This window comes from Danio aesculapii, chromosome 2 (assembly GCF_903798145.1).
Source record: "Danio aesculapii chromosome 2, fDanAes4.1, whole genome shotgun sequence".
Taxonomy (NCBI): Eukaryota; Metazoa; Chordata; class Actinopteri; order Cypriniformes; family Danionidae; genus Danio; species Danio aesculapii.
This window is the reverse complement of record NC_079436.1, coordinates 3,554,288-3,572,575: the sequence shown is the minus strand read 5'-3', so window position 1 is coordinate 3,572,575 and position 18,288 is coordinate 3,554,288. Positions and strand designations below refer to the sequence as shown.

The following is an 18,288-nucleotide window of genomic DNA, read 5'->3' as shown; positions in this document are numbered from 1 at the left end:
TCTTACAAAAATCTACCACAGAACAGTGTACTGAATAGTATATTTGCAACATAAATGTAACAGGCAAAATTTGACAAAAGTACATTAGCAGCATCCATTAGGTATATACAATATCCAAAATGCATTTTCTATTTGTTATGTATGAAACAGTGCAGTTACATCTCACAAACCTTCAATTAACTGGATCATTGTTAACAATATTTTGTCATTAAGTAATATGAAGAGGATGCAACCTTTCTATATAGACAATTCAGTCACATATATCTGTATATATCTGTATATATCTGTATATATATATATATATATATATATATATATATATATATATATATATATATATATATATATATATATATATATATATATATACATACATACATACATACAGTATATCAAAACGTATCACTCCATTAAATAAAGTGTTGCCTAATTGTGCCTCTGAAAGTTTTTAACAGAGTAATTTTTAATCCAGAATAATGTGAAGGGTCAAGGCTACCGTTATCTTCATGATAAGAGTGTTGGAGTAAAAGTGGAAGCGGTTCAGCATATCTCGAATCACTACACTGATGTCATTTACTTTGTGAACATTGCCGAACACATGTAGTATGTAGAGTAATAACATATAAAAAATTTGCAGACATTAACAGTATTTGATTTTAAGCATTTTCTCCTCATGGTCAGTATTTTCAGTCTGAGAGATGCTGGCTCAGACATTTTGACTTTATAATTAAAGGTGCCGTATGTAAGTTTGACACCCAGTGGTTAAACTAGGTAATGCAGCCCTGGTTCAAAACGCACACAAGAGCAGGTTACCAGATTGACAACACCAACAAAGGCTGATATGAACCGTGTTCTAAATAAAAACAATGGCACACGATGAAAGGAATATTTTCCATATTAAAAGGAGATTTTGTCCTAACCAACACCTGAAATGTATATTAAAACGCTTATATTTCTAGCAGCTGAACAACAGGATGAACTGACAATGATCACCTTGGGTACACCTCATGTGCTTTATTCAGTGTTAAATGCTGATAATGTGAGTTTGAATGTCATTTTACATGACATTTATTGCCATACTACTGAAAGCAGCAGCAGACAGTTCACCTGAGATCTTGAAAATAAAATAAACCGTCTGAAATTGAACTTTAGAATTGTGACTCAGTGCAAGCCAACACATATCAGTGATTCAGCATCTACATTTAATAATGTTAAAGAGGTTTAATATGTATTAATTAGATTATGAACCTTTCCGTTTTGTTGGAGAGCAGTGAGTGCACTATTCTGTGCTTCTGAATGGCTGCATTTAAATTTCTGTCGTGTTGGGTGTTGTACAGACACACAAATTGCTTATTACTGCAAATCTCGTCACATAGCATGTTGATTAAACACAGGGTTACAATATAACCCGCTCACCCTAATGTTTACATCCGTAATATTTATATTATTTGCTAATTAATAACCCCCTCATGTGGAACTCTGAATCCACGTCTCATTTCGGAGTCTGCTACTGTGCACTGGACGTCACAATTTCAGTCGCAGACGCATGCTTTGAGAGCCTTCATGATAGGGATGTGCACATCGATGCTCGAGTATCGATATATCGATACTCAGAAGCTTTAAATTTGGTATCGATATTTTTTGAAAAGTATCAATATTTTAGCTATATTTTAATAGTTTATGCATAACTAAATGTTTTAGCTCTATGATGCTTTGTCTACAAGACGTTACACCAATCAATCTGCCACGGAACGTGAGCGATCATGTGCCTTTCAGATATTTTACGTACTCGACACACACAAGTCACACACTTCTGCATTATGGAATGACACGGTGGCAGAGAGGTAGTGCAGCGTGTTGTGGTGCTCATCAGCTGAAAAAGCGTTGCGCGAGCAATATTTGTGATAAGAAAGTCGTACACAGCAACAATACAAGCAGCCTTTATGAACACTTACAGACAACACACTCTGACACTTATAAAGCGGAACAAAAACAAGCTGCCCAGTGTTCCTCTGCTCAGTCTCCCTCTGTTCGACAAAAGACATTATAGGAGAGTTTTAAAGGAGGCAAACCCTCTCTCTCTCTCTCTCTCTCTCTGAATTCAATTCAATAATTGCTTTAATGGCATGACAAATGTTACAAATGTTTTGCCAAAGCATTTATAAAGTTTACATTAAAAAAAAACACACATACATCCATAAATTATTTTGAAAAATGACATTAACATTTTAAATAAGTGGTATCAATATCGGTATCGGAACTAAAATTATCGGTATCGTATCGAATGAAAAAATTGTCCCTATTTCATGACTGAATGAATCACACCAAGGCAACTCGGGGTGCTGAAATATAGTTGGCTAAACTGGCACTGGGCGGGTTAATTAACCAAAACAAAGACAGCGTTCTGGCACGGAATTCAAAGCAGAACATCTGAGTTCAGCATTGTTTTTCAGATAAACAAGAATCTTCACTTAGCAAGTTTCTTAAATATCCGCAAACATATTATGGTATTTATGTGCTTTAGAAGAGTCAAAAACTTACATACAGCACCTTTGATTTATTTAATTGCTATAGCTAATAATTAGCTTCTGTTTGATCAAAAAAAAAACAAACAGCCAACCTCAATAAAATGTTAAAAAAAAAACACTTTAAGCACTATAAAATGGAGGAATAAATAGTGAGCAGCAAAGTACCATTGTTAAGATATTAAACTAAAAATACAAAGACAAAACAACTGGTATCGGCATCAAATCAAATTAACTAAATGTACTTCATATCAATTATAAAAGCAAGTTAAATGCAAATTAAGTGTTGATCTTTGTCAAAATATGAATAAAACAATCATTAATGTCACAGTGTAGAAGATATATTTCTAAAAATATGAAACAACAGTCTATATATCAAATACAAACGAATAAGTGCTCATACAAAACTGTATATTATTAGAATTTATAAATGATTAAAAGCTCAGTAATTTCAATAATGGTGCTAATTTTCAACATAGCAGTGCATTAATTATTATTGAGTGTGTTAGGGCTACATTTTATTATATATAAGCTAAAATATAATTAAAATTAAAAACTGTTTTAAGACTATCAGTTTACTTTGGTTTCTTTTACATATTTTGTTGACTATAAATTACATTGCCAATTAATTATTATTGGAGTGTTAGCGAACTATCTGCCTAAAGGCACAGTATGCCATTTTCACCACTAGAGGGTGCACATATTCACAACAAACTAAAGAGTAAATTGATAACTCTTTGACTGAGTGTGAATCACGGGATTTGTGGTCTTCATTACATCCTACAGGACTCTTGCAGAACTCATGTTAAAGGAAGATTAAAGTATTAACGCTTATTTTCATGGTAGTATGAAGCGGAGTAAGACTGAAAGCGGAATGAGAAAAACTTGAAGTAATTGCTGGTGAGAGACAAGCGCTTTTATTATGCAACACTCCACCACTTCTTGTTATTCAGCTTGTGATCATGTGGAGAAGAACAGAGCTGTTTTATTAGACTAAATAGTTTAGGAGTCTGTTATGATGCTGCTCTGTGCAGTCTAATAAAACATCAAACTAGAAATTGAGGATGTGATGTCATTAGCATGAACACACAGCCAGGGGCGGCTTTAACCAAATGAGGGAGGTAAGCGGCTGCTTAGGGCCCCAGGAAATCTGGCGGCCCCCAATAAATATCTAGAAGTATAAATTATACCTATAAACTATATATAACATCATTTTCTATCATATTTGTATATTGAGATTATTTTTACATAATTAAATATTATTGAATATACACTAAAATATAATAAGCAGTCAAATTTATATTAAAAAAATATATATATATGTATATATTTACAATTTTTTTTATTGTAAATTAATTTTAAGAAAACTAATCATTCAAAATGTAAAAACTGCATTAAGATAAAACACAGAAAAGAATAATAATAAAAGAGTAATATAAAAAAAACACCAAAATAAATAATTAAAATAAAGTAGAAAGGGTGCATCAGGACTTGTGCCCCATGGCTGGAGTTGCCTAGGGCCCCCAATTTGCAAAATCCGCCCCTGCACACAGCACAGCACACACTACATCTAACAATTTCACTGGATTTGAACCTTCTTCAAAATATGTGGGATATTGTAAGTACAATAAAACTGATTTAGTGTTTATTGTGGATATTTTAATGAACAAATCTTGAATAGTGTGTTTTAAATCAACAAAAAAAGCCCCTAGTGTAGATGACACCTGAGCCTTTGAGCCACATACAGTTGACATCAAAATTATTAGCTGTCCTCTAACATTTCTATTCTTTTTTTAAATATTTTCCAAATTATGTTTAACAGAGCAAGGAAATTTTCACAGTATTTCCTATAATATTTTTTAATCTGGACAAAGACATTGTTTTTTATTTAGGCTGGAATAAAAGCAATTTTAAATTTATTAAAATCAATTTTAACCCTTGTGTATTGTTAAAATTCACTACTCTTTCATTATGGCACGTCATGACTTTGCCAAGTACGATGTGATCCTGGAATATCTTTTAGTTTGAAAATGTAATCCATGCCTATTCCTCACCCCTAACCCAACCATAACTGTAAATTATTCCCAAAATCAGAGGGGAATAATAGCTGAATAACAATCATGCAGAAGTGCATGAACCTAATCGTAAGCCTGTATATGTATGCCTGAATTCTGATTGGCTGATTGGAATGTTGTTCCAGGATCAACATGGATGTTAATCCAGGAACAGGTCCTACTTGGTGAAATAAGGTTGGCATTCGTTATGTTTGTGGCTGTTTTTGCCCCATTGACTTCCATTATAACAACATTTTTTGACTGCAAAAATGATTTGGGGCTAAAACAGCCATCCAACCTGAGTTTTTTTTTAATTTTCAAAGCATTTTCCTAAAATATGTGTCAAAATAAGATTTTTCAACAAAAAATCATTCCATTTTCTGAAACACAGAGAAAGTTATGGCCAAATTAAGACTCAAAATCACCCCAAAGTGGATGAAAACGACCCAACAGCACACAAGGGTTAAAGTCAATTCTTAAGATATTTTTTTTTCTGATTGGCTATGAAACAAACCACTGTTTTCCAATAACTAGTTAACTTAATTAACCTAGCTACACATTTAAATCGCACTTTAAGCTCAATATAGTATCTTGCAAAATAACTAGTATAATATGTACTGTCATCATGGTTATTCAAAATGGAGTTATTAAAACTATTATGATTAATAATGTGTTAAAAAATCTGTGTTAAACACCTGGGTAATATGTTTTTCTAACAATTCTTCAACCAAACACCACAAAGCTTTCACTTCAGCTCAGGTAGTAAATTATTCGGTCGTTCAGCGCAAAAGTTCACATCATGGGCTTGGCATCGTTGGACCGACTTCAGCTCGATATCATCACCCTGACCCGACCCGTTTGATGAACTGCTGGATTCCTCCAGCAGATACTCCCTTGGAGTCTTGCACGAATTTCTTAACCGTTTCCAGACTTTTTTGTTTAGAAACATGTACAACAGGGGATTTATAAACACGTGCGTGAAGGCAATGGACTCGGTCACCTGAATGGCGAAGTCAAACTGTATGTTAGTGGTGCAAGCGTAAAAAAAGTGAAGGTCTTGCAAGGCATGCAGGAAAATGACAACGCTGTAGGGGAACCAGAGGAGAAAAAACGTCACTGTGAATCCGGTCTCCAATCTGAACCTCTGGAATCTGCTTCTACCCACAACAACACTGCAATATCGGATCCAACAGAAAACGAGCACGAGAAACGGTATGACAAACCCAAGTAGGGTCATCTGAAACCTCGTGTAGACTTTCCAACCGAACCAATCATTGAAGTGATAAGTGCAAACGATCTTTTCGTGGAATTTTTGCAACTCCACAAAGCTGACATGAACAGCCGCAGCCAAAATTGAAAAAAGCCACACTATGACACACAAAACACCGTTCCTCTTTGAACTTCTGAAGATCCTGAGGGCAGAATCAACACATGCGTCGTCCAAAAATCTCTGCAAGCTCAGACTGGCGACAAAAAGATTGCTGCTGTACAAACTGACCATGTAAACGAATGTGACCGCTTTACAGCTGTGATCGCCGAAGATCCATTCGCTGCCAGCGTAGACCGCCCAGAAAGGAAGGCTCAGTGTGAACAGGATGTCCGATATGACCATCTGAAGAGGTAAAACCATCCTCAGAGTCTTATATTTGACCAACAACACTACAAGGGTTAAATTAGCGATAATTCCCAGCGCACAGGTAACGGAGTAGAACGTAGGTAGAAACAAATAGCTGAACTCCTTGACGTGCGTCTTCTTGCAGAGTCCAAATTCTTCAAGTCCATCAGAATTGTAATAGTCCTCATATAAGCTGACGTCCTCCGGGTTTAATACATCCATGGCTTGAATTCAAATGTTTGTTATTCAGAGATTTGTTATTCAGATCTGGCTTCAGAGATTTTAAGAGAAAGACTTTTAGTAGAATAGTGTGACACTAGTCTGGAAATCCTCTCAAGTCATTCTTCAGGAAAACCCCAGTTTCTAGGAAACACAGAACAAACAGTCGTTCTCTAAGCATGGAAAGTATGCATCCAGAATTTTGATGCTAACACAATGAATCAGAGGAGGTAGTCCTTTTTAGGGTATGCCTACATCAACAATAAGAAAGGAAATTTGCTTGGCTGAGCATTGGGAGGAGCAGGAAAGGAAGATATGACTCTCTCTCACACACACTCTCACACACACATATTAAATGCAGAAGTTGTTTTGTTTTACTGGCATGACTAGCAACTTTGTAAATCACAGATGTGACACTTAAACTGTGAGCGTGACTGAAACTAAACTAAGATGTTGCGAAACTAATGATTATCGCTATATTTGAAGAGTTTAGATGCAAAAAAACTTGAAAGTGCCATCTGATATGTTCTAAAATTATTATTTATTAGCTTTAGGTGGAGTTATTTCACCTCAAAGGCAATGAAAAGAACATTATTTGGCATAAATGTGAAATTACCGAACCTATACACAGGATCCTGAGAAAAAAATACCCATTTTAGAAGATTTTTGCATTCAAACTCTTGATTTAATATTTAAAACAAGCTTTTGAGATGTACAGTTTTATGTTAAAATGTCATTCATGTAAAAGCAACTATAATATTAATAATACTAATAAATTCTGACCTGTACTTAAACTAGATAAAATACCAAGTCATTAAAGAGCCCCTATTATGCATTATGAAAGGTCATATTTTGGTTTTGGGTGTCTCAGGCTGATCTGCATGCAAGCTCAAAAAACACGTTCATTGTCCTATAATATGCATTTATTTTTACCTAATTATCTCAACGACTCCCATTTGATTTGTTCAGCGATTATTTGTTTCCAACTTCCTTTGCGTGATGCTAATCTGCGGTGATTGGTCGACTGCATTCAGCATGAGACGGAGACCACGCCCACCATGGTCATGAAGTAGTAGAGTATGTGAGAGCCCAATGCAGGAATGCATTTAAGCAAGGCAGTTAAACACCAGTGTATATTCTTAACCCTAACCCCAAGTAATAACAACGACACACATTCAGTATTAATCCACACAGTGGCGAATGCTGAACTATTTTAAAAATTGACCGAGCCACGCGTATGAGGAACAGTTGATAGTGACCATAACAACAACTAGGGTTGCACGGTTTACCAGTACTATGGTAGTATCGTGATACTATGTCTCCAAAATACTGGAGGTGCCACTGTAGTTTGTAAACAGTAGTATCGTCATTAACGGTCTGTCTTACAATGCATAATGTTGCATGTGGAAAAGTCACTAAAATGCTCCCCTGTTTGTGCAACATTAGACAATTTTATTTTAATAGTCTGTGGAGCCTTTTAAGGATGCAAAACTGTGTGGAATTCTCACCTTTTACCCATTGCATATTTTCTGATGTTTCAGTTCGATTCTGAATTCGCTCATTTCTGCTCCTGTCAATATGATTTAATAGCTACAATAACTGTGACAATCTCTTAAAAAGAACGACTCACAAAGTGAAATTTGTAATTACTCTGGATTCTTACCTGATAAGACTGAGAAAGAAAAAAAACGATAGATGAAAAACCCAAAATAGCAACAGGAAACATTGAAACAAGTTTTGACCACTTCAAATAGCCTAAGTTTGTTGAAAAAACATGCTCTTTTTGTAACAAATTTTGATTGGTATTATTTGTATCTTTATTTTAGCGTATTTTTGGTTAGTACGAATAACTTTTAGGTGAAGAAACATGCAAATACTTTATTCAATAATAATTCAAGCAGGCATAACATAACAAATATAATATAGTATTTCTGACATTTTTCTTTATTTCATGGATTTGAGTTATGAATTACAGTATCGCAATACTACTTGGTATTAGGGGTGGGCGATATGACCTAAAATTATTATCACGATATTTTTCATCTTTTGAACGGTGACGCTATAATATCATGGTATTACTTTAAATAGCAAAATAATATACATTTCAAGGAAGAACGGACAAAAAAAGTCTCACTTCTATCACTCTTTAAAAGTTTTGGTTTCGGTTTGTGTCATTTTAAATGCTCCGTCCCGTTATGAGCTGATCTTCATTTTTCTCTGTTTGTGGAATAAAGCGGCACCAATTTATGAGCAGACAGAGCAGGATTCTCGCGATGACCACCGGCGCAATACTGCTCTTTGTTATGAGCCGTAGTTTCAGTGTAAACTTAGTAAAGGGGAGTTTCTTTGGCGATGATGTGTACAGTATTAGATTTTACATTTAGCGGACATTTGCGCTGAACACGCGGTGAAAGCAACGCAACAAGATTCGGGCACCTTCTCCGAAAACCCTCGATTGATCTCAGCTGGTGGATCAACATTTACCTCATGTCATGATCGCTGTCATCTGCGCCATTATTATTATTATTATTATAACTTTAATTGAGGTTTGCAAACCTGTGTACTTTTCATTCTTCAGCCGTTTGCATTTCCTGCGGTAACAAAAGCGCCCTGTTATCTGACAGCGGGAAGCGTTGAGTGATCGACAGCTAATATGAACCAATACAGCGGCAGCGTAGAGCGATTCAGCAAGTTTATAGAGAAAATCAAAAGCTCCCAAATATATTATGAGGGCGCATAGATTAAATTTCGGGCGCACATGCGACCAAAATGGTTGCAATTTCGAGCCCTGTAGTATAAGAACATGTATTCAGACCACAACTGAACGTTTGAAGAAAATTGAATGCCTTATTATTTAGAATTAGCTATTATTGATGTAAATGCAGCCATTCAAGGCGCATAATTGATTTATTACGGTATTGACGGTATTAGAAAATCCATGTCGTGGCGCAATGTCACACCGGTGATGACTATGACACCGGTGTATCGCCCACCCCTACTTGGTATCACGATACTTCAGCTGGTATAGTATCACGATATGAATTAATGGTATCACGATAACCCTAGCAACGACAAACAGCAGGATTTGGAAAACGCATTTATATCAGTAAAGGAAGAAGCTTGTGTAGCATTTCAATGTGGTTTTGTACGCAAGACACAGTACAAGCACGGATCTGTTAAAGACAAGTGTTTACAAGCCTCGTGGAGCGATTTCAAGTTACAACACACAATTAAACACACATTTAGCAAACTACAGAAAACGAGGCAACAATTTTAATCACACTTACATGTTCTGTAGGAAGGAGAAACACAGGATCTGGAGGAAGAAGAAACTGGTCCATACAAACTGTGTAACAGTTACTGACGAAGTCCCATACATTAGTAGTCTTTGCTGCTCCTTTCTTTAATAACAAACAGCTGGCGAATCCCACCCTGCAGGGTAGGTTATTGTTTCAATCGTCAGAAAAAATGACAGGAAGAAACAAAGCACATGGTATACTGTGGTATTGTTGTGAAAATGAACTTTAACCCATTTATCCCCACAGCTGCATGTCTAGCCATCTCTCAGTGAAAGTAATCTTCACGTCAAGATCAATCCCATGATTTCTCATAGGCACGTTCATGTTTTACCGGATCCGGCAGTTTTTATTTGGTGATATCCCGTATCAACGTCGACGCATTCAGACCAAAGATCCGAATAAAGGATGAATCATTCATCTGACTCTGAGTCGACTGAAGAGAATCAATAGTCTTAAACACTGCACTTTTAGATTTAAACCTTAGCTGGACGTTTCCGTTCACTTAGAGCTGTGTTACACACTGCATGGATGGTGATTTTCAAAAACCCATAATGGGGGCTCTTTAAACTACGTTTTATTAGGTTTTAAATTATTAAAAGATTAGCGTAAAACCTATTGATTTAATATGAATGATGAGGATATATATATATTACAAATGTTATTATTATTATTACAAACTACAAAGATTTTAAAGTATTTTTTTTCTCCAAACATGCCCGGCAAAATTATGTGATATTTAAACTTTATATATAATCTTGATCACACCTTCATGATAAAAATGTATAACGTTCGTTATTTTGCTCAGAACAAAGATAAAGCAAGACATTTTCATAGGCAGAGAACAAAAAAAAAAACCTTTTGTCTTTAAAGCATACAGACTTTACATCTGCCAATGTTTTGCTTACTTCCTTTATTTCTAACAATTTTCCCCTTAGGGTTTCCACATTTCCAAATAAACTGCTGAGCTCAGGGAAGAACTTTGGAACTAGTGGCATTTCCCCTGAATTATCAGTCAGAAAGTCCTGCTTGTACTTTTTTATCAACAACTGCTTCTGAGTTATCAGAGACTGAAAAAAAATTATACATATACATATATATATATATATATATATATATATATATATATATATATATATATATATATATATATATATATACATATACACACACACACACATATATATATATATATATATATATATATATATATATATATATATATATATATATATATATATATATATATATATATATATATATATTAGCGTTCCTGAATTATTAGCCCCCTTGTTTATTTTTCCCCCCAATTTCTGTTTGACGGAAGAATTTTTTTCAACACATTTCTAAACATAATAGTTTTAATAACTAATTTCTAATAACTGATTCATTTTATCTTTGCCAGATGACTGCACATAATATTTGATTAGATATTTTTTAAGACACTTCTATACAGCTTAAAGTGACATTTAAAGGCGTAACTAGGTTCATTAGGTTAACTAGGCAGGATAGGGTAATATAGGCAAGTTATTGTATAACAATGGTTTGTTCTGTAGATCGAAAAAAAAAATTGCTTAAAGAGGCTAATAATACTGACCCTAAAATGGTTTCTAAAATATTAAAAACGGCTTTTATTCTAGCCGAAATAAGACTTTCACCAGAAGAAAAAATATTATCAGACATACTGTGAAACTTTCCTTGCTCTGTTAAACATCAAATGGTATTGTTTATGTTTTTACTATAATAAATTTAACATTAACAAACATTAAAAATGATACAGCAACATTAATTAATATGTTTTAAAGCAATTTTTTTAAACATTAGCAAATAAATGAGGAAATCACACATGGCAAAATTAATGTAATATGGATTGGTATAGTCAACTTCGGCCCACAGCCCTCTGTCAATTGGTTTAAGGCACTTTATAAGAAAAAGTTTCGCCACCCCTGGTTTACATAATGGCTGTTTACTTGTCTTGTTCCAATTATAGTATAGAATTTGTCATTTTTTCCACTTCTCATTTGCACAAGGCCTTATCCATCTTAGTGTACCCATCCAATCTCAACCATTATGAAGAACTAACAAAGAATAAATAATACAACTTTTTATCTGCCCATTTAGCAGGAGGACACCAACAGCACTGTACAAACCTATTAATAATTTAAGTATGTCTGAATCTGGTTTATCTGCCTTAATAAATCTACATTCACGACAGAGTTCGCCCCCACAAGAGACAAAAGTGTATTGAAGATACTTTTAACGGAAATTATAAAATGCTGTGCATATCTACAATTTTAATCGTAATATTACAGGCTACACAACTTTCACTCGACGCTATAACTTACCTCAGTGAACAGTTGTTTGACGTTTAACGGCAGTAAACTCATGAATATTCATATTCCTCCGCACACTTAAAATTCGTCTCACATAAAAGTTAAACACGATTTCAAAGAATATAGCTAAACAATGCTGTCCATTTATATCTACAAACTAGGCGAATAGTACAACGAAGTATCATTAAAAAAATGATAAAGCACGAGATTGATTTAACGCCTCAGAGAGGGCGTACGCGTACGTTATTAATATTCATAAGGTCAGCCTTCGCCATAGTATGCTTCGTATTTGTTTCGTACACATAACGCAGTGCAGTATGGGAATGAAAATGGAAGGTTTGAGGTTTGAAGGGTGACTTGCTATTGCTGCATTGCAGAAAACAACACAATGCAAAGGATGATTTTGTTTGGCGGAGCTTTGAGGGAGATTGTGGTGCGGTCAGGCGGACTTCAGGCGCACTATTTTCTATGTGCGAGCAGGACTGGGATTAATAAACACTCTCAAACTCGAGCTGCCAGCAACACAGCACACTTCAGCTGTTACAGATTACCACACAGGACTGTCCTCAATGTGTCTGGACAAGACACGAGCTCGTTTCTTCAAGGTATAATCACCAATGACATGAATCTTCTAGGAGAGGATTCACTGAATGCCATGTACGCCCACGTGCTCAATGTTCAAGGCAGGACACTGTACGACATCATCCTTTACAGGTAAAATTAACACACTTTACTAACACTAATAACACTTAATTAGTTTGAACTGTCAGAATTAGACACTGTATGTTATATTGACGTTGTTTTAGCGGTGCTGTAGGTTCAGAAGATGTGGGCGTGACCTCATTCAGCACTATCTTCCTGTCACACATTGAATGTTTTGTATTGACGTGAATAGATATGAAGCTGCTTTTCTACAGTTCTATTATATCACTAAAGTCAGTGTTATTTTAGCCGTTAATATGTGTAATCTGATTCTGATATGTCCAGTGGATTGCAAATGATTGCTATAACATAATTTATCCTCATGAAGCCATATTTCAGGTGTGTATTAGACTAGTATAACAGTATGTAAGTGCAAGAAATGGAAAAGTAAATTAATTGTTGAATGCAAATAAGAATAAATACTTTACTATTAGCACATGTTTATTAATTAGGGGCCAATAATGAAGGTTTGTAGATAACTTCTAATTGCTTTTCTTATTTTCAGAGTTTGCCATCAAGCACTGTCATTTCTCATCCTGAAAAATGAGGACTGCTTTTTTTTTGCTACTGATTTTTTGTAAATAAGTCACTCTGGGTCAAAAAAATTGCATTGTCGATAGAGAAAAGTTAGTAAAGGGGATACTTTAGTGTGTTCGGTAATTTGGTAACAATCTATAAAGGTGTTGAGTTTTGTGTTGGCCCAAAATACATAGTTTTCTTATAGAAAAGTTAATTCAATATTAATTTTATTTTTTACAAACACACATATTTACACACACAAGATTGGAGAAATGTTGCCTGGTCTGATGAGTCTCCATTTCTGCTGCCACATTCGGATGGTAGAGTCAGAATTTGGCGTCAACAACATGAAAGCATGGATCCATCCTGCCTTGCTTCAACGGTTCAGGCTGGTGGTGGTGGTGTAATGCTGTGGGGGATATTTTCTTGGCACACTTTGGTCCCATTAGTACCAATTGAGCATTGTGTCAATGCCACAGCCTACCTGAGTATTGTTGCTGACCATGTCCATCCCTTTATGACCACAGTGTACCCATCTTCTGATGACTACTTCCAGCAGGAGAACACACCATGTCATAAAGCGTGAATCATCTCAAGACTGGTTTCTTGAACATGACAATGAGCTCACTGCACTCAAATGGCCTCCTCAGTCACCAGAGCTCAATCCAATAGAGCACCTTTGGGATGTGGTGGAACGGGAGATTCGCATCATTGATGTGCAGCCGACAAATCTGCAGCACCTACGTGATGCTATCATGTCAATATAGAGCAAAATCTCTAAGGAATATTTCCAGTAGCTTGTTGAATCTATGCCATGAAGGATTAAGGTAGTTCTTGAGGCCAAAGTGGGTCCAACCCGGTACTAGTAAGGTGTACCTAATAAAGGGGTCGGTGAGTGTAGCATGCCATGGATGTCACTATGTTAGTTTCTGCTAATTTTTTAAGTGAATACCGTTTTAATATAAGGTTGACATCCCTGGATGTGTGTGTATTTAGCCTTCTGGTCTTCGTTCTTCTTAGTAGCATGAAAAATGAAACTTTTTTTTCAGATGCTGAATGGTTTATTTAGCATAACCCTAGGAAACATTCATTCCATTACTAAAATTTAGAAAAGTAGTATTTTATTTGATCAATTTGTTGTTTTACTTCCGGGTCCTTTTGGCCATCAGAGAAACAGTTGTAAAAGTATAAACAATATCAAAAATTCTAAATAAAAAGTCTAGATTTTAAATTAATTTTATAAAGGTCAAATATTATGACTTTATTTTAGACCCGAAATATCTTAATATTATCGTTATCATAATGTTTGTATTATGTTCTCCCTGTATGCATTAACGAATCTTACTTTGTTATTCAGTTTAAAAGGAAACCTAGATGGACTTAACGGTGTACTTCTGGAGTGTGACAGCACGGTACAGGACTCTGTTATGCAGCTTCTGAAAGTCTACAAGATACGCCGCAAAGTGAACATCAGCGTATGTCCGAGTCTCTCGCTCTGGGCTTTACTTCCTCAAAATAAAGAAGTCGTCCTGGGAAGGCCTGATGTCACCACTGCTGATAAAGTGTTCGTTTTGGAGAAAGACCCAAGAACTGAACTCATGGGCTGGAGAATGGTCACCAGTAGTCAGGATAATCCACTGGACATTGTGTCTGCTTGTCGACTGGGCAACACTGAAGAATACCACAGACATCGCTATGAGATTGGTATTGAATTTGCATTATTATTTATACAGACTGGGCTTACTTCTTCTCAGTCCCTGCTTGTACAATCAATGCTGTATTTTATTTCATTTTCACAGGACTGCCTGAGGGAGTCGGAGATCTTCCCCCAGGTGAGGCTCTTCCACTGGAGGCCAATCTGGTCTACATGCAGGGAATCAGCTTTAGCAAGGGCTGCTACATCGGGCAGGAGCTCACGGCCAGAACTCACCACACTGGCGTGATAAGAAAGCGTCTGATGCCTGTGAGCTTATCTGCTCCAGCCGAGAAGCTCAACCAGGGGTCTGCTCTTCAGACCGAGGCAGGAAAACCGGCTGGGAAATATAGGACAGGAGTGGACAAGCTGGGAATGAGCCTCATACGCTTGGCTCACGCTAATGAAACTCTCCAACTTAAATCATCTGACGACGAGATGGTGACTGTACAAGCCTCAGTGCCTAACTGGTGGCCAAAACCCCCTAAAGAGAAATGAATCACAAACCCTAGAAATGTAATTAATAATTTAATATTTAAAGCTAGAACTTTTACATAGAGGTATTGAGTGACACCTTGAAAGAAAATGTTTTGTGGGTTAATCCTCTTAAAGAGTTCACATTGCAATTGTATGGAGCCCCTTCTTGCGGACATGCACAATATACTGACACTGAGGAGAAACTGTTGAATAAACTTGTTTTTGTTTTGTTTTGTTCACACAAAAGTATTTTCGTCGCTTAATAACATTTCGACTGAACCCCTGAAGTCATATAGATGTCATAAGGATGGCTTTTAGTATTAAAATTGACTCCCCTTTCGTTTTGTTGGTGGCAGTTTTGGCCCCATTAGCCGCATTTCCACTATCGGGCCAGTGCAAGCCAGGGCTTTAATCGGGCCAGGCCGGGCCAATAGCCCGGGAGGTTGAGAAATGAGGCCGAAATCATGTCGCGTTTCCACTGTCGGGCTAGTTGCTCGCAGCGCGTCACGCAAACACCGCCCCCAGAACACAACCCGCCCACTTCAGCGGGAACAAAAAACTCAAATTATAACCACAAACACAACCTGGCATCAATACGAGAGCTGGAAGATGGAGAACACCGAAGCGATTGCTTTTTTACTGCTTGTGGTCTGTTGGTGTAAGGCCAGACAGCGATCCCTGGATAAGGACATTAGAGTTCGGCTGCATTTACTTCGATGCCCAAATGTTCAGAAGAGCCCTGGTGTCCTCAACTGACCAGTACTGTCTGCTATCCATTTTTTCTTCTTCTTAGTGAGTTGATCAAGCGCGATAGCAAAACAAATGTAAGGGAAGAAAGCATCTTGTCTCCTCTTTACCTGACAGGAAAACTCCGCCTTTGTACGTAACCCCGCCCTGAAGCCCCAGTTGGCCCTCCTTGGCCCAAGTTATTCGGTGGGCCGAAAAAGGCCGGACGCTGGCCCCAAGGAAGCCCCGCTTTGGCCCGATTACGCCCCGGAAGTGATAGTGGAAACGCGACTGGCCTTGGCTCGCCCTGGCTCGCTCGCTTTAGGCGCGATAGTGGAAACGCGGCTATTGACTTCTATTATAATGACTTTTTTTGATTGCAAGGCCATGACAGCATATAATCATGCACTCTTGATAGTGTCTGGTTTTCCCTGTTGGGAAGAGGTCAAATTAGTCATTTTTATTGTTGATCATCAGTTGGGAGCCTGTAGATAGGCCTGTGCATGAAAGTTTCTGGCTTTTATATGGAGTTCTGTGGAGTAAAACAGCTGATTAAAGTGTGTGTGCAGAAATACACGTATTGCGTTCTGAGAGATGAGGTGCTTATTTTGATTTTCTCAAACAAATCAAGACAAGTGCGCATAAGTCTCTCTTTTGCTGTGGTCACACCAGATGAATCGCATGCAAATAAATCGTGCTATTCGCGCGTAAATAAACGTGTGAACATTTTGAGTTAACTTGCTTCATTCGCGCATCTAAATTTTTAGAGTTTTCGGTGTGAACGCACTACTTACACTATACTACAAAATGGTGTAGAATAGTGCATAAGTATGTGATTTGGGACACACCTAAAGCTCCTGATTGGTTAATGCTGTGCAACTATCCACTGAAGTAAAAATGTTCCAACTCGAGCAATTCGTGCACAAAGCGTTCAACTCGCGAATCGCGCCACTGGATGACTATTTGCGTCTTTGCATTGACTTAACACTTAAATCACTTGCGGTTGATGCTTCATCTGCGTCCAGTGTGAAAGCAGCATTACATTCTCTCTCACAAACACACACAACTCTATATAAAAGCCAGAAACTACACTTTTTTTCCTCTGTAACTTAAGATCCACAGTAAAAAATAACAAATTTGACCTCTTCTCAACAGGGAAAACCAGCAACAATCAAGAATGCATGATTATAGGGTGTCATAGCTTTGCAATCAAAGAATGTCATTATAATGAAAGTCAATGGGGCAAAAACAGCCCCCAACATAACGAAAGGGTAGTCGATTTACCCTTAGTGTATTGAGTTTTTAAAAAATTCCAAAGCATTTTCGCCAAAATATTTCAAATATGTTTAGTCACCAAAAATCATTTTATTTTCTGAAACACAGAGAAAGCTGTGGCCAAAATTAAGACTTAAAATCACCCCACAGTGGATGAAAACATCCAACAGAGTATATTCAGGAATCAGAGTGAAATTCAATACCTTTTAAGACTTTTTCTATACATTTTAAGACCTTATAACCACTTTTCAACCGGAAACACTGGCGAGATTTTAACTTGCAGTATATTTACTAAATATTAATGTAAGAAACTAACCTAAACTAAAACGTATTTCATATACTGAATAAAAATCTATTAAATCTAGCTAATTCAGCAGGTTGGCGCCTATAGAGCTGCCAAAATAATGGTGTTGTCTTGGTTGGTTACTGAAGTAAACAAAGCAGCATGATGTCTAATCTAGTAGGATTTCATTGATTTCATGAACTACACAGCATCCTGATTTTCGCAGATTTAACTTTAGCATACAAACATATTGCATAATCAAAAATGATATAAAATTTAATACCTTGCAAAATAACATTTAAGACTTTTTAATAATTTTTAAGAGCCTTAAATTTTAATACTACCCAGTCCCAACATCTCTTTACTGTTGCTGTCTATAGAGGATGGGAGAGCTATTGGGTTTCATCTAAAAGTATTGTCATTTATGATCTGAAGATAAACTAAGGTCTCAGGGGTTTGGAACGACATGAGAGCGTGTAATTAATAACGGAATTGACATTTCTGGGTGAACTAACCCTTTACGAATCAAAATGACTTTTTAATAAGGAAAACTATAGTATAATCTATTATT

The 18,288-nt window shown here is 36.5% G+C and overlaps 2 protein-coding genes across 2 annotated transcripts; one reads left to right on the top strand and one right to left on the bottom strand.

Moving 5' to 3' along the window:
• Window positions 1-3,038: 3,038 nt before the first annotated feature.
• Window positions 3,039-12,179, bottom strand: LOC130235167 (atypical chemokine receptor 2). The gene is made up of 3 exons (XM_056465622.1): window positions 12,055-12,179; window positions 9,701-9,845; window positions 3,039-6,557 (listed from the first exon to the last, which is right to left on the bottom strand). Exon 3 carries the CDS (start codon window positions 6,414-6,416, stop codon window positions 5,325-5,327), a length of 1,092 nt encoding a protein of 363 aa, XP_056321597.1. The 5' UTR covers window positions 6,417-6,557; window positions 9,701-9,845; window positions 12,055-12,179; the 3' UTR covers window positions 3,039-5,324.
• A 187-nt stretch (window positions 12,180-12,366) lies between these two features.
• Window positions 12,367-15,695, top strand: iba57 (iron-sulfur cluster assembly factor IBA57). The gene is made up of 3 exons (XM_056471045.1): window positions 12,367-12,756; window positions 14,621-14,967; window positions 15,063-15,695. The coding sequence occupies exons 1-3, from the start codon at window positions 12,431-12,433 to the stop codon at window positions 15,452-15,454; spliced, it is 1,065 nt and encodes a 354-aa protein (XP_056327020.1). The 5' UTR covers window positions 12,367-12,430; the 3' UTR covers window positions 15,455-15,695.
• Window positions 15,696-18,288: the final 2,593 nt, after the last annotated feature.

Excerpts from the sequence above, each read along its gene's own strand:
- LOC130235167 (XM_056465622.1), bottom strand. The coding sequence starts at position 6,416 with ATGGATGTATTAAACCCGGAGGACGTCAGCTTATATGAGGACTATTAC.
- iba57 (XM_056471045.1), top strand. The coding sequence starts at position 12,431 with ATGCAAAGGATGATTTTGTTTGGCGGAGCTTTGAGGGAGATTGTGGTG. Across the intron at positions 12,757-14,620 it reads TACGACATCATCCTTTACAG|TTTAAAAGGAAACCTAGATG; the intron begins GTAAAATTAACA and ends TTTGTTATTCAG. Across the intron at positions 14,968-15,062 it reads CAGACATCGCTATGAGATTG|GACTGCCTGAGGGAGTCGGA; the intron begins GTATTGAATTTG and ends TCATTTTCACAG.